General features: G+C 37.0%; 2 protein-coding genes across 2 annotated transcripts; one reads left to right on the forward strand and one right to left on the reverse strand.

Annotated features, from left to right (window-relative positions):
• The first annotated feature begins 31 nt into the window (after positions 1-31).
• Positions 32-12,929, forward strand: LOC135466705 (UBX domain-containing protein 1-like). The gene is made up of 11 exons (XM_064744356.1): positions 32-315; positions 1,082-1,135; positions 1,596-1,699; positions 2,632-2,713; positions 3,161-3,292; positions 3,516-3,635; positions 4,573-4,644; positions 5,801-5,852; positions 6,243-6,344; positions 6,896-7,076; positions 11,070-12,929. Exons 1-11 carry the CDS (start codon positions 263-265, stop codon positions 11,108-11,110), a joined length of 993 nt encoding a protein of 330 aa, XP_064600426.1. The 5' UTR covers positions 32-262; the 3' UTR covers positions 11,111-12,929.
• A 135-nt stretch (positions 12,930-13,064) lies between these two features.
• LOC135466707 (palmitoyltransferase ZDHHC22-like) lies at positions 13,065-15,476 on the reverse strand. Its single transcript, XM_064744357.1, is given in 2 exon segments — positions 13,065-14,856; positions 14,858-15,476. Coding segments are annotated over 2 exon segments (927 nt in total). The 5' UTR covers positions 15,308-15,476; the 3' UTR covers positions 13,065-14,379.
• Between the last annotated feature and the right edge of the window lie 1,247 nt (positions 15,477-16,723).

A 16,723-nucleotide genomic window follows, 5' to 3' on the forward strand; every position in this document is an offset into this window, starting at 1 on the left:
GACGTAATTATGTAGTTTACAATTTTATGGTGAAAAGTAGTTCGAGTAACTTGATTTAAATGCTTGCCTAAACATTTTTCTCAGTGTTTGTAATACCTAATGAATTAAGCAGACAAAGTATCTGTTTAGGTTTGATGTAAGCAACATAGACGATACTGCATGGAAACAAGCGTCTGCTCGCAGATCACGTTGAATGTCGTTTTCGGCCCGCATATTTTTCTTGACGATCAGCTTTTGTATCTAAACAATAATTCAGTCGAAGATGTCAACGGATGTAAAGACCCTTATGGAGATGGGGTTTCCAGAAAACCAGGCGTAAGTGAAGAACTGTCGATTATCTCGTAACTCCCGACTTACTTGTTCCTGACACCTGATGTAGTCTTGTATGTGCATTCACTTACAAAGTTACACGCAGAAATCCTTAATTGAACAAGGTGGTTGAATGCGACATTCACAGAGAGAAACCACCACAATGTCAGTGAATGTGTCAGAATCAGGACGAAGAACTTTCACCACTTTCCACAATTAGACTGTCTATGTAAAGGAGACCCATAAGTTCTGTCGTTGATAAATTCGATTTTTAGATAAAAGAATTGTAATAAAATGTCACATTACATGGCAGGTAAATATCGGTATGCTAATAACAAACTTATTTGAGACCTGAAAACAAACTGAATTGTGACGTACATGTGTATTATATATACTTTGGGATAGCTGGAAATGTGCTCTTACAGTCTTTTTTATGGATTTCTGCAGAATCCACACACACAGGGAAGATGAATAATTTGTTTTATGTATTATTATAATGATATATATTGGTATTATTATCATCAGTTCAGGAATTGTACATACTATATATGTGATTCTACAGACAAGTTTTGTGTTCACCATGGTTGTTCGGCTTTTATTATCTGATGTTTATTATAAAAGGTGCATGTATTTTCCTTAATCTAAGAGAAGGCATAACAAATTGCTGGATTCTTTGTGTGGGCTTTTTAATCACATGCACAGAGAGATAGGTATAACTTCAAACCTTTGTGTGACTGACTCAAAGTTTGTGATCACTACTTTTTTTTTCCAGGGCCCGAGCTCTGGCGAAAACAAATTACAAAGGTGTCCAAGCTGCTATGGATTGGTAAGCTCCAACCATGGAGTCTAGTCTCCTTCGTTTTATTTTATTGTTTATACAAAACAAGTAGTGTATGGATCCGTAGCTCGGAAGGTTAAGTGCTGGCTCACTGCGACTTGACCAGTGAGGTTGCATGTTTGAATGTGTCTTTGAGGTAGGAGATTGTCAGATACCTGGCAAAGGTCAATGGTTTTCTCTGGGAACTCCAGTTTCCTCCACTTATAATCCTGACATCTGACATGTATTTGAAAAATTCTTGAAAACTGTTAAACACCAATGAAATAAAATAAATCAACTATCATTGCTACGAAAATATTAACACGCATTTTAGTGTATCCTGTGAAGACATGTACAGTACTTTGGCATATGGATGATATAAGCATTAATTGTTTCTTGATTCAAGGTTGCTTGGTATACTGTATTACTATGTGTCAGGTATTCAGCTGTAAATGTTTTATGTTCCCAGGATATTTGCTCATGCAGATGATCCAGATATAAATGATCCCTATGAGGTGCCTAAAGGGAATGTATTGGGGTCATCAGATCAGAGTGAAGGGGCCACTAACCCAGGTTTGGCACACTGAAATATTTTTCAACCATTTACACACATTTATTTTATTGGTGTTTTACGCCATACTCAAGAATATTTCAGTTGTACGATGGCGGGCAGCATTATGATGAGGAGAAACAAGCAGAAACCAGGGGATACCTACGGTCATCCGCAGGCTGGTGACAGACCTTCCTACGTACCGCCGGAGAGGAAGCCAGCATGAGCTGGACTTTAACACACAGCAACAGCATTGTTGGGCTGCTCCTGGGTCATTGCACCGTGCTGGTGTGCTTACCCGCTCGGCCATGGAGGCACCATTACACACATAAAACAACTCATCTTGGTTTCATCTGTCTTGGAAGTGCAAATGAGGCAGCACAAAGATTTTCACAAGGCAACGTATGCTCTTGGATCACACAAGTAAACAATATTACAGATTCAATGAAAGCAAATTAAGTCTTGTATATCGAAAATGATTTGTAAAAAAGTATATAAAGTATTTTTAATGCCCAACAATGTGTACGGAAAAACTGAAGTTACATTGCTTGCTACATAATTGCAATGCCATACGGATCTGACATTTTAAATTCAGTGACCGTCACCCATTGTCTACACCACAAGGGGAGGTAACCCAGTCAAAAAAGTCAGTCTTCAACACTTCTGAACACTTGAATGAATTGATGGAAACCGCAGATAAAACTGAGCATTCGGTTGACCACTCAGTGTCAGCTACATGTCAGTAGACATCTGAAAGTCTCAACTTTATGTAGGTGGCGTCTAAAATAACAGCACAATTATTTGGGCATCAGCATTGTCTAGCCTAAAATTTTGAAGGCAGTTTTGTTGAGTATAGCCTAAAATACCAGACAACTAAATAAACACGTCTTCTGTTTGCCAATATGCCAGTAGCACTATTGTGTGCAATTTTTAGTTACTCTCCCTTTCACTACAGAAAGCACAAAAGACAAATCTGCTGAGGGAACAGAAGCTGGAGATGGTCAGTCTCAGCAACCCAAGTCTCTCAAGTGTGATGAGTAAGTTAGAATCTTTTTTACTATGGTCTAGTACCACACTTGGCACTTTACTGTTTAATATATATATTAGGTATGCAGGAGTTTTAAAATGGTTGAATTAGAGTATATGTCATTGCCAGTTAAATATTTTTGGTAGTTGTATACTTTATCATACGTGTAGATCTCAGAAAAGATTGAGCTGGAGATCTCTGGTTGTCAAGGAAACAAAAACTTTATTATTTCAAATCCTCAAGATCCTGAAATGCCTTAAATGCAGTTGGTACAGGCAAACCAAAAAGTAAGAACACGATTTTTATGCATGCAAGTAAACATGGTATAAATGTCCAGTAAAACATTCATATAGTAGGATTATTTAAAAAGTAATTTGAGCTGAATATGGTGATAAATACTGGTATTGTTATGTTGTACAAGCCAGACATTGACCTACACAGTTTTGCCTGGTTGTAGGTGTGGTAAATTACTGAAGAGTGATGTGGATGCCCAAGCCCATGCTGCCAGAACTCAGCACACTAGTTTTTCTGAGTCTACAGAGGAGATCAAACCATTAACAGAGGAAGAAAAACGTGAACAGTCTATAAGGTGGGCAACTCAAGGGGAAAAGCAAAGTAAAAGCAACTGAGTTTATACAGATACAGAAAGAGGCAAACTACCTTGAGTGACACTTGAGTGAATATTTGCATATCAAGCCTTGGCCTGGTACTTCCTACAACTTCTAAGATCAGTGATGCTGTCTGGTTCATGTATTGCAAAATCTCCAGGTTTCCAGTCATTTTAGTGAAATAGTATGGTTTGTATACTTCAGACTGCAGGAGAAACTTAAACAACGGAGATTAGAGAAGGAGGAGCAAGTGAAAAAAGAACAGATAGCCCGGGAGAAAATGAGACGATCAACAGGCAAAGAGTTAGTGACAGCTAAGCAAAAGTAAGTTTATGATAAATTCCCCTTAAGGTTACCATCTGTGCTCTCTGTTAATTTAGGACCTGTGGGTAATTGATCTAAGGCTGATTTGCATGTGTGAAGGAATTCATTTTATGTTTCAATGTCCATGGGGTTAAAGTGGATGGGAAATGTGGTTCAGTTGTCCCTGTGGGGCTTGTCTTGCGCCAGTACGTAATGCAAATCTCTAGGTCATGAAGATATTCTTCATCAGTAACCTCAAAGGTCAAAAGTTTACTGTACACACTCCAGTTTCCACTACCCAAAAAACCAGTTACCATTGTATAAATGGAGAATTCTTGACAATGGCATTAGACAACAGTCAAACTGATTAACTTTGATTTCAAGTTTTGCTGATAAGAAATTGATCAAACTTCACAAAAGAACTCTTAAATGTCTCTATAAGGTTGATGAATCAATCAAAATCAATTGAAATGTGTCACTTGAGAAAAACTAAATATTAGTCAACCAGTGTCTCATAGATTGGTTACAAAGTCAAGTTGAATTGAAATTTTAAAAAAAATTTATTATAGCATAGAAAAAGAAAACCATAAAATCCTAGGGGTCGCATTTTATGAACTTGCCAGCCATTAGAAGGAAAATAAAGAAAATTCAGGTTGAATTACTTCTTTGAATTCTCATGTATCAGATACAGTTCTAGTTTCACTTTAAGCAGCATATTTTGTGACAAGTTGTTAGTTAGAACTAGAGTATCTCCTCCTCAATGCTTTCTCACGTAATTCTGGACACCATCCTGTGAAATGATGAGAGTTTCATTTTTTTTCTCTCTCTCTTATAAAAACTGTATAGAAAAATCTTTATGTATGTGTATGTGTTTATAATACAAAGAAATTTCTATTTATCTTGTAAGGTGAAAATTTGTGTGATGTACCAGTAGGATTTGATGGTTTGATCTCTTCAGGATGGAAGAAGATGAAATCAAGAGGATTGCAGAACAAAGAAGAAAGGAAAAAATGGAGGAAAAAATTGCCAGGTGTTGTAACACAGTAGATGGTTAGGGCTTATCTGCAAGTCACCTCCTTACAGGACATATGCCATGATGACTCGTGCTGTGCTTACCATGCATCACTGCCACCACTAGCAAAGTTTGATTAGAAATCTTGAATAATGCCAGTTTGAGATATACACTTTTCCTTTTATGCTTAATATATGCATGATAATTTCTACAGATACACATCAAGCATATTTATTGATAAATTTAGTGATGAGACTAAAGCTAAAAAAGGCCTGTGAATTGTGAGCTGAGCATGAAATGTTGAAGAGTGACCGTTGTTACTGGAACTTATTATGGCTAAACAGAATTTCAGCAGCATTATAGCCATATTGTGGTGGTGCTCTCTGTTGAGACATAAGGAAGCACACAAGACTGACTTGAAGTTTGCCTACAATATTTGCTGCAGATATGTAACTGAAATTATTGCAGTCTTATGAATAAGTCTACCGCAATTGATATGGCAAAGTACAAATGAAATAATGTTAAAACATTGAGGGTAAAGCAGTAGCTTATTAAAGTATTTACTTGACTGTAAAAACCTGTTTTGTAGTTTAGGAAGGTCTTGACTACCATGATGTACATGCAATCAGATTTTAATTGGCTCCATCACAATTAAATTTTTGTGAAAGCATCTTGAAGGCAAAGAAAACACTAAAATGTAGTATGTATCAGTTGAAATAACATTAAAAACTGTCATGAAAAATTATTTGGAGTCCTTCATTTTAGTGTTGCCTTTGCCTTTGAAGAATGTAAGCTAGCAATAAAATGAAACATTTTAAAAGGAATTCTACAATCCCTTTTTATCTTTAACGATGATTTTGTGTCTTACAGCCTTGAAGTGTGAAATCTTACATTGTGTAATGTAAAGATAACCCAAACACAGTTTTAGTGACCAAAAGCATTATCATTATGTTATGGGTTTTCAAAATGGTCTTCATGAAATAAAATACCTTTTTTTGACACAATGGCAACTCGGGTCAGAGCCAAATTGACCCTAATTCTCTTGCTATGAACAATAGACTACACAGCTTACACCTGAATTACATTTACTTAAGGCAGGAAAGGTTCTCAATTTGCCTCATGATGACTTATTCATTTAGTGCTGAATTACAAGGTTACCTTTCTATGCTTCCAGACAAAAAATAAAGGATGAGATTGAAAAGGACAAACGTGAAAGAGCAGCCAGGGTAAGAACTTTCTGTTGTAAAGTGTTCACTGTTAGGCTGCTTGACACATGATTGACGCAGTAGTCCTCTACATTTGCATCTCCAAATATAGGTTGATATGAGATCGAATCCCTTTCCCTTGACCGATAATGTCATCAAGAAACTATTGAAGTACTGGTGGCGTATTTGGTGTTACATAATGTAACTTTTCTTGTTTTCAAGCTATTTGTTACCTACCTTGTGGAATACACATAGAATCATGCAATTAAGAATGAGAATTTGTAGCTGTTCTGTGGTTTGTAAATGGCTTGCAAATAGTGATGATGGCAGTCGCATTGCATCAATAAAACATACACCCAAACTTAAAATACATGTTCTCAGAAATACTCACCTTTCATTTGTTTTTGCAAGGCTAAGAAGTCAAGCACTGAGGCCACAGACCAAGCCCCTGTGGCAACTTCCTCCCCACCACAGAAAGTCCCAGCCAAGGACTACAGCCAATGTAGATTACAGGTATACATAACATAATTGACTTCAAATGGAAATATTACCAAGGTTCTCACTGACATACATGTGTGGTCTTTAAATTCTTGACTTTCATTTTCATGCGTAAGTAATAAACCAGTGTCAGATGGTTTGTATTACTTGGTCATACCAAATACTTTGAAAATGGTACTCTTTGCCTTCTGCCTTTGCATTCAGCAATGAGAGGTTGTAGCAAGGACTGGTTGGCTCGATGTCAGTGTAATGTAACTGGGTGGGGTGTCTGTCATGTCTGGTGACTGCGGCATGATGCTTAAATGGTGACAGCACTTCAACGACATGGACTCACCTTGCTACAAGAATACATGGTAAATGTACATGCGCCTAACTGAGTCTAATAAAGTATTTAAACAGACAAATTTTGTCTTTAAATACAAATCTCAGTGCACAATGAACTGTACAATTGGTGTTAAACTTTAATAAGAGTGCACCTGAGAGTGTCCTGTGGTATTGTTAACTTTTCATGTACTGTTATGCTGATATATGTATAATTGGTGTTGATGTCTTGTGTATATCTTCAGATCCGACTTACAAATGGCCAGGCTCTCACACAGACTTTCTCCTCTAAAGAACCCCTAGCTGCTGTTCGTTTGTACATAGAGATGAACAGAACAGATGGCTCAGGCCCTTTTAATCTGATGACAAACTTCCCCAAGAAGGTTTTCTCAGTTGATGATATGGAGAAGCCACTGTCAGAACTTGGTATGTAAGACATTTCAGATACAACCAAATTTTAACACATTATCTTGCCTATATTCTTCTGAAATTATGTTATATCATAGTGTCAAAAGAAGTAAACTTGACCATTCAAAGATGCAAACCTGTGACACCCAGTGCATTCAATTTTGTCATTATTGATGTTAGGTCTGGCCAGTTGCCTCTAAAATAATAGCTATTCTTGGTCCAAAGTTCATATTTTTGTGTAAGTCACAGATGTTTTTAAGCTTTCATCATAACAAATGATTTGACTGCCTCATATACTTGGTTAGCAGTATGTCTGATTTTAATACTGTAAAGAAAGTATAAAAAATCTTTGAGTATTGTTGAAACATACCCAATTGGTGGTGATATTTACAAGCTAAATTTAATAGACAAGACCAACAAATTTCGACTGACTGGATTTCTTTTGTTTTTTAGATCTTTTTTCATAAACATACGACCCTATCTGCTTAAATCAGTTTTAATATAAGTGATTAATTACCAACTTTCTAAAATTAAAATTTTTATTTATTTGTTATCAAGGGATCAGGTATATCTATCGAATGAATGTTGAGCAAACATGTACTGTAAATATAGAAGTTCTCAGTCAAGTGATGATCACGATTCTTCTTTCTGTGGATAGGGTTTTCCCAACATTGAGAAATAAACAAAACTACAGACAACAACATCATTTTATAGAGATAATCAGATAGTAGTGCATGTTCGGTTATTCATGCACCTGCCTGGTATTGTCAGCAAGTATTAAAATTCTCTTACAGTGCATGACTTCAGTAAAAATAACGAAATGACAAATTAGTAAGGATAATTATACATACATGTACAAGAAGAACAAGAAGGTTATTCTCTTTGTATCTGTGAAGTCAGGTTTGCCAACTTGATCCCTGTTTCCTTCACACAAAACAAAGATGTAAGAGGAGTAACCTAAGCCCCATATATCACACGTAAGTGAAATGTTTCTGAGCAAGATATAAGGTAGATCCATGTAAATGTATTAACCAAAATATAACGTACACAATGATGGAAATGATCTCAATTATTACTGTATGACCCAAATGAATTTTTGTAATCCTTATACGACTTGCTGGAGTATGATTTGCATATTTCTTCAAAGGTTTGTTTAAATTACTGAGTCCCTACTGTATGGTACATTTAAACTTACTTGTTGTAAAAACAGCTGTGCAACTAGTATTTTGAATTACACCATTGGCCTTCGGCCAGCAAAAGTCAAATCAGCTGCAAGCACACTACACTGTAGGCATATCTAAAAGTTCTACAGATCGAGTCTATTGCAAGAGAAAGATGAATTATCCTGCTTCTTGTTAAATGCAGATAACTGCCTTTAGGCTCTAGACCCCATGATGGATGAACATATTAATGTGTTCAGAAGAGTCTTCGATATGAGATATGCATTATTTTGGCAAATAGCTACACCCGGCAGAATATTTCAATGATGCAATGGTCGTCAGTCCTATGGGTTAATCAAACTGTTAAAACAATGAACTTTGCCAAGTTCGTGCATTATGTGATGCACAGATATGCACACCATGCTGATGGAAGAAAAGTGGCTTTCAGCAACATTGGGGCTGTGTAATCCACCACACAAGTGTTGTTGACTGCCTATTGTCACCAAGATCCACAAAGTTAAGGTGTCGGAGTCGAGAAATCCAGAATTGGTCCCACTGGATGATTTAGTACTGTCATGCACGCCAGCATCACCAGCGTGACCAGCATGGCTTGCTTGTACCAGTCGTGAATGAGAATGGCTCACATACAGTTCATGTCTTTTGTATGTTATTGCTATGGCATCCACAAAAAGAGTGAACTGGTGCATGGCCAGTCACCTCCAAGGGTTATAAGGCCACAAAGATGATATTGGTGTAATAGTAAAGTATGATGAAACTCGGAATACATGAAGATAAAAAAACACTATTTAATACATGTAGCAGAATTTCCCATCAGTACCCAAATTACTTTTTCGAAACCACCAGAACCTTAATAATTATGTGAAATGTGGTCTATCGGTTAAAGGTGCTCGTCTTCCAATGGCCATGAGTTCAAACCCCGGCCTTGAATAGTGAATTTGTAGCTTTTGTTGCTCTCATTGCTTTTGCGGTCATGGTGACAATAAGTTGTTGAAGTTGTTTGTGTGACCATTTGCAGTCTGTAATTGGCAAGAAAGTCCATCAGTAACTTGCCAAAGGTAGGTGGATTCCTCCACTCATTGAAAACTGAAAGCCATCAGGCCATCATCAAAAATTTGTTTTTACTCCTTGCACAGGCCAGGTCTACAAGAAGTAGAGTTTGTTTTATTTTTTTCTCAATGTTATTGTTTTTTTGAATCTCTATATTTTCCATTAACCAGTATTTAAAAAAAGTTCCTGCCAACTTACTTTTTTTTCTGATAAGGCTAGGTTGCCACAAACCATGAATTGTTTAAGGATGGCCTCATATAAGTCAGAAAATGATGTCGAACAACAATCAAATAAATAACCAAATAAATGGTACACAAAAGTCATGAATTTTTTTAAAATTTACAGTTACAGGAAATCAAGGACAGAACATTCCCCTTGTGTGTAAAACTTTCGGTCAATACATCAAAAATCAGAATATAGTTGAATATAGAATATACGTCAACCAACTAAGTTATTAATTTTGTTACTGAAATTAGCAGACGTGCAAGACATCATCGATGGAGAATCTTGTTTATGTCATTATGGTTTACAAACCCGGGCCCACTCGCATGAAGCCTTCTTATTGTTAAGAGCATGTCACTACCATGGCTACCAGCACTGCAGGCATTACGTCAACATGGTTGCTATGTGTGCATAACATTAAGTGGGCCCTGAGCTTTATATATGTTCCTGTACAAGTAGTACATTTTGAGATACTACCCTTAACATATACCCTATTTCTTCTAATATTTGCGACACCTGGTCTGCGCTTTTTAGCAAATATAGATGTAACTGTAGTAGGAATATTTAATTTCTTTTTTCTCACATGGTTAGACCATCTAAGGAACAACATACCCATATCTTTACTTTTCCAAAAAGCAGTGAAAGAAATGTAATGTTCTGCATGCAGCACTAATACTATCTATCCAAAAATGAAAAGAATTAAGGTACACGACTCTTAACATTTTCTGTAATTAACAGACACCTATGGTACCACCAGTGGAAACTCTACATGTAGGAGATACCACCCTTTACACTGGATAGACACTAACACCGAACATTCTATGTTGAGTTTAAGTTCGAATTTATTAGTCATAATAATATGCATTATTGCAAATGCTCTTTGAATGCTCTCTTCTCCAGTGTTAGAAACCGTTACTTCAAGATTAGATTGGTATTGTGTGGTAACATTCCCCTTAATTTGCTTTACCTTCTATTTGATGCAAATGAAGCTCTTCGTGTAGAATACATGTACCTTGTACAGGCAAGCTAAAAAAAAACAAGAAGGTAGGCAATGACAGCAAATTTTGAGCTGCTTTTCGTGTAGAAATATTGGAAATATACTAAGTTTTTAACAAATGCAGGAGAGAATGTAGGGACACTGAGGATTGAAAATGAGTGAGAAACAACAGAAATACTGACAAAATTTGTTAGTCTTTTCCTTTAATGGAAGTTGTTCCAAGATGAAGTGGACACATGATGATGAAAAGCCAACTTCCTTTAATAACATAAAGCTGTGACATTTCAAGTTTCTCACCTAATGCTATTAGCTCATATAATTGTCTTGATGGCATATAGGTTTTCAGGTACGTACAGCAAGGTTTCCTCTATACAGTCAGTTGACAATAATAAAATCTGTCTTCTGTTGTAATCATTAGTTAATAGTGCATGACAGGGCAGTTGATGGGGTTATACAGCATACGTGCCTGATACATTTTCAGTTCAAATACATAGCTTTGTGTTATCTGTTATGGACATAAATCACTCAGTATGCAGTCTAATAGTTTTTCCTTCTTTATTTCAGGATTGGTGCCATCTGCAGTGATTATATTAACCAAAGCGTAGATATATATAATGAACTCTAACGAATGTCATGAAATTCAATTATCACCTGGGTTTTGTTAAATGTCTTAATATCATAAATATGCTGATGGATGCAAAAGACATGTTGAGAGTGGCTACACTTGAAAAAAAATTAGTATATCTTGACAGGCAAACTCATTATCTCTATTATGTTTTTACCAGTGATCTGATAAGGAGTCTAACTCCCAAGGATATGCCATTTATACTGTCACAGTGAAAATATAAAGTTTGATGTTACATTTTGTTTTGTTACATTTTTAACCGTATGACCTTATTTGATTAGATGTTCTATGATGGTACTTCCTGATTGAGGCTATATAAAGCCCTTGACACAATGGCACAATCAATGAAATATTCTGTACTTCTTAAGCACGCCATTCAAAAAAGTCTTAACAAAATGAAAATGTATTCCTTATATTTATATTCCTTAAACATTTCAGTTATGCAACCATTTTGGAAGTATGTTCATTGCATGGAAGTGTAAACCTAATGTTATCAGCAATGTCCATAGTGTATTAAAATGATGCTGTGTCTTCAATGAATTGGGGGGGAGTGGCTCGTCCTTTCATTGCTAGGCCACACCAGGCGCAAGTCAGCCTTGGACAGGGAATTTGTGGATTCTTACTGTGCATGGGACCTTTGGTAAGAATGCAGCTGACGATGCTCATGCCACCAGTTTGCAGTCATACATTTTGCAGCCTAATCGTCTTTTCACACCACTTGTCTTCCACCAATATGGTGTGCATTTATATGGAAAAGTTCAAGCAACTTGCCAAAAATCAGTGGATTACCCTAATTCCTCAAACTTTCTGCATGCGAGAGCCAAATTTCAGCGCAAATGACATGTATTCCACATTTTTAATTTGATTTTGGACACATTACATTGGTCGCATTGGCCAATTTCTGGGGATCACAAAAAGTATAAGTTTTTCATTCCGCACAGAATAATGCCTTCAGAATATGGTGTGGAGAAAGGCCGATTAACTGTAAATTCCTGGATAAGAAAGTACAAGGCGCAAAGCGCCGAGGATTGTGTTGTCCAGGAATGTACAGTTATGAGGTCTTTCTCTGACTTAAACGTTTGTATTAGTGTTACATAATAAACGATTTCTGTGTTTGAAGGTGGGAGGGAGTGGGAATGAGTGGGAATAACAAGTGCACAGATAGCACAGGGCTATGTTTTCGTTCTGATACTTTATATATGGCAACATGGCCAAAGTATGCTTGATTAGACAATTCAGACCTGCCAGAGAAATTTAGGAAAGTATGGCTGCTGTACTTTCCAGACGAGAAAGTACGAAAGTAGTAAGAAAGAAACGGTTTTCTGAATAGAGTCACGTCACAACAAGCATTTAAGCTTGAATAAATATCTTGCAAACATGCAAAAAGGCTGAAGAATTAGTGCCACAGTTTCTGCCACCCTGGAAGCTGACTGGCAGTGCATAAGTGAAAAATTCTTCAGTAAAGTTTTCAACAACAATCAAATACAGAAATAAATCAATGAATTAACAAATTTAAATTTTATTTTCAGACTACTAGTTTAGTACCCTATTTCCCAACATGATAAAAAGCCACAGGATGTTTCAATGGCCAATGTTTACTTTCTTTATGGCGTATTGAAGATCAGACATAGAAAAGGAGATGGAGGTACAACACCAGCAGTTTGTACCTACTTGTTACCTTATGTTTAAATCTTACCATCAGTATAAACCTATGAACTGCCTTTGTCCATTTGCTGTACCGGTATTGTATATATTAGTAATCAGTTTCAAAGATTTCACTTCATCTTTCTCTGAAATATCCATGTGAATGACATAAATATTTGTATACTGTTACTAAATATGTTAAAAATGGATAAATAAATTTGATATACTTATCAAATTCAAAAACTTACTTGATTTATTACTGATATCATGCACTTGGTATTATTTTTACCATAGTAGGCACTTATGCTCTTGCATGCTAGCATCTCTGCTGTAATGGATACATTTTATTGTCCTTGTTCTGTAGGAGAATTATGTTATTAAGGAATTAATGTATTAGGTTAGCAACACCTACTATCACTTACTATAAATAAGAGGTACATAAATGCCAGCTTTGCTGATTGGTAAATTTAATGAATACTAATTCACAAAATACCTGTATAAAACCAGAAACCATGACAAAATCAAATACTGAAAAAAAACCTCTTTGAAAGCAACAAATAGAACAGTAGTTGGTTAATGGACTTCTCATTAATGTAAAATATAGAACAACGGGTTAAAACCTATGTCAATATATGTAACTGTATGCTATGAAATTGTGAACGTCTACTTTATTCACACTGATCACAGAAACTAAGATCTGTGGTATCAGCATTTAAAACTTGGCATACAAGAGTCAGAGCTTTTCATGGGACTGTAAGTACTTCTGTAGGCGAAATGACAACAATACTAGAATATTTCTTGTGTATGCAGTTCAACCTTGCAGTCATATGGACAGCAGGCATAAGGGGCCAACTATGTACGGTAAGTTGAGTGGAATCACATCTTAAGCCCATCTGAGTGACCTCACTGACCAATAACCTCACAAGGCTACAAATGAAGATTAGTATACTGCTTCAGTTTGGTGTACAACCAGGAATACAATGTTATTGAGTATTCAGACATATAAAGCACATCAGCAAAAATAAAGTCTAGTTTTTTTTTTCGTAATGTAAAAAATCAGTGGAATAAACTGTGAAAAGGCAAGAAAACCGAGGTACATGTTTTCCAAGGCTTGTCACCGACCATTTTGTCAACTGGACTGCTTCATAAAAGCTTTCTAATAAATTTGTATTTATACTGGTATAGTAAATCACACATAATGGGTAAATGCGGATTGTTGAATTATTTGCAACAATGTAGTAATGACTTCATGGGGTGATTTGGTGGTAAAAGAAGGCCTAGGCACAGCGTAATGACCTCGAGTAATAAACTCAAAGTTAACTATCTTGCCACTCTTTGGATGATAGTTATTCAATGTCCATGCAGACTTAATTTGTACTCCACAGAATATCAAGATTCTACATACTATACTCAGTTGAATTCCTCACATTTGCTTCCTTAACAGCAAATGTAAACATTTTACTGTATCTTACTTGCTACCCTCATTAACATGTAACAACCTCAGCACTCAAGAGTTTTGAGCAATTCATCTGTGAAAAAGTACACATTCTTAAGCTGAAAGATTATGATGCTTTGGTTAGTCAGTATGAGGAATGTGATTACATCTTAATTGCTTTTCAGTCTCATGGAACTTTCCCAGTTGATTCCATCCTGCTGTAGGTCAATTTGAAAAGGAAAGAGAAAATGCACCATGCCATATGGCCCGAAGGTGGAACGCCATCCATCTAGTATACCAGTCTGGTACACTGAAATGTTCTTCCAAGCCTCGTGACTTGTTTGTCCACGAAATACAACAACAAACTGCCACACAAGGAAAAACACAGCTCCTGCCAGACAGAAAAGGGTCAAATAAAGGTGGACGACCACACACATAACCCAGGTAGAGATATCTCCAACAATTAGCCATCGATACACTGTTACCATAGGGATGTAATTAAGGAACTCCATAGAGAGGAATGGCATGGCTTGATCCAGATACAAAAACTGCAGCACGGCAGCGATGATGTTGGCTAATGTAATGTAGAATAAAAGTACAATGAATCTCCTCTGGTTGTGAAATCCTACGCAGGAAGCAGTAAAAAAAACAGTGGTGGTCTCTCTTCAGCACACAGACACCACATAGGTTACAGTGGTGTGATCGAGGAGGCGCCTCCAGCTGACACTTCAGGCAAGTCTGCCACCCCGGCGGGCTTTGTATGGCATCCGCACCTGTGAGCTCAACGGCCTGGTCCCGCATCGATGCAACAACAACAGACGTCTTTTTCCTTGATAGCATCCAGTTTAACATCGTTTGAACAAACACAAATAATATCAGCGCGGACATGACAGCTCCCCATAGAGACGGTTCTTGGAAGAGAGTTGGCAGGAGAATGAAGAAAGCTTCCCCCAACAGCACAAAACTCATATAGAGAAAAAAGCCCACCCCAAACGAGTTGGCATTCTTCGGATCTGGTTGAAAGATCTTATCTTTCGTTTGGTAATGTGCCCGTAGTTTTTCCTTTAGGGTTTCATGTGTTCTTTCTCTGCACTCCATTTTTTCGACTGAGTTTTGCGTGGACTGATAGTTTGTTTCTCTTCCGAAGAAAAAATGGACCAGCAGAAGTTCGATCTCTTCATATGCACTTCATAAAAGCATGTTTCAGTTTGGACGTTTCCATGCACGCCGCTCAGCACGAGGGAGCTATCCGTGATTTTCTTTCTCACAATCGCCGAATCAACTGGTTTCTAAAAGAAAATAATTACGCAAAGTATGTCAATCACACATCTCTTTGAGTTAAATGGTGAATATTAGATAACTCACACAAGACGAAGCTGTAAGATGATGGTTTTTCACATAATGGAACACAGATAATTGCTACTCCCAACAACGCGCGCGAACATGCCTGCCGATAAGCGCTAGTGATTGCAGGCTGCTACCCGTACACGACTGACAGGGGCAATGAAACAGATGTATGTTCCTCAGTCTAAAGATCTGCACTGAATACGGAGATGCTCTGGTTTGTATTTTATTATTATTGTGTAGTGTACACGAGATGCGATTCTGCGCACCCGACCTTTCATATCAAAGAGATCGACAGCACGACTGCCTACATACATCCAACTTAGCTCTGCCATTTGCTACTGGCCTTAGTTGGATGGGATTCCTGGATATCCGAGTGGAACCATGTTATAACACAGCACAAGATGGACTAAGTTCAAGGCTAGCCTTAACATAGCATAATTCTGGGGCTAGACTTAACAATAACAGTCTGCTAGGGGTAGCCCAAGAATTTTTGTAAGTCAAACCCAGGATATGAGGAATGATCAGAATTTCACGAATGTTCCCAACACCCTGAACCTGTGCTTTTCTTTGTAATAACCAGTAATTACTTTTTAAGGATGAAGAACCCAAGTATTTGCCAACTTGTTCACTAACCTATTTCTTCAACATTTCGCTTGTCTTCCTACAGCAAACAAAAGCAAGATTGTGTATCCCTTTTGGTCCGGCTCAGTTAAATAGGATGTTTTCTTTTAAAATAAAACTGGTAGAGTTATATTTCTCTGTAGCAGTACACCTCATTGAGCTTTAGATGCATAGAATCGACTCAAAATGACTATCTTATTTGATAAAATCTAGAATATCTCCCAACCTTGACGCAGCTCTCATCTATTGAAAGGGAAATTTCCACGTGGACCAGAGATAAAGAAGTTCACCAAATCTAAAGATAACACAATGACACAATTCGGTTCTCGGTGTTATTAAATTTACTGGTACTGACACTAGTCCTGCGAGTCAGGTTAAGATGGACACATCATAAGATGAGTCATTTTCCTGCCAACACTTGTTTGTTTGGGGGTTTGAGGCCACTTTCAACACTTATTTCGATCATATTAAAATGCTGTGTCCTTCGAGTAAGTTATGGTCCCAGTGTTCACATACATGTATTTTAATTTAGTGTTGCTTCAATGG

This window comes from Liolophura sinensis, chromosome 6 (genome assembly GCF_032854445.1).
Source record: "Liolophura sinensis isolate JHLJ2023 chromosome 6, CUHK_Ljap_v2, whole genome shotgun sequence".
NCBI classification, from domain to species: Eukaryota; Metazoa; Mollusca; class Polyplacophora; order Chitonida; family Chitonidae; genus Liolophura; species Liolophura sinensis.

Coding starts and splice junctions, on each gene's coding strand:
- LOC135466705 (XM_064744356.1), top strand. CDS start 263: ATGTCAACGGATGTAAAGACCCTTATGGAGATGGGGTTTCCAGAAAAC. Junction 1,700..2,631: donor TGAAGGGGCCACTAACCCAG/GTTTGGCACACT, acceptor CTTTCACTACAG/AAAGCACAAAAGACAAATCT. Junction 5,853..6,242: donor AACGTGAAAGAGCAGCCAGG/GTAAGAACTTTC, acceptor TGTTTTTGCAAG/GCTAAGAAGTCAAGCACTGA.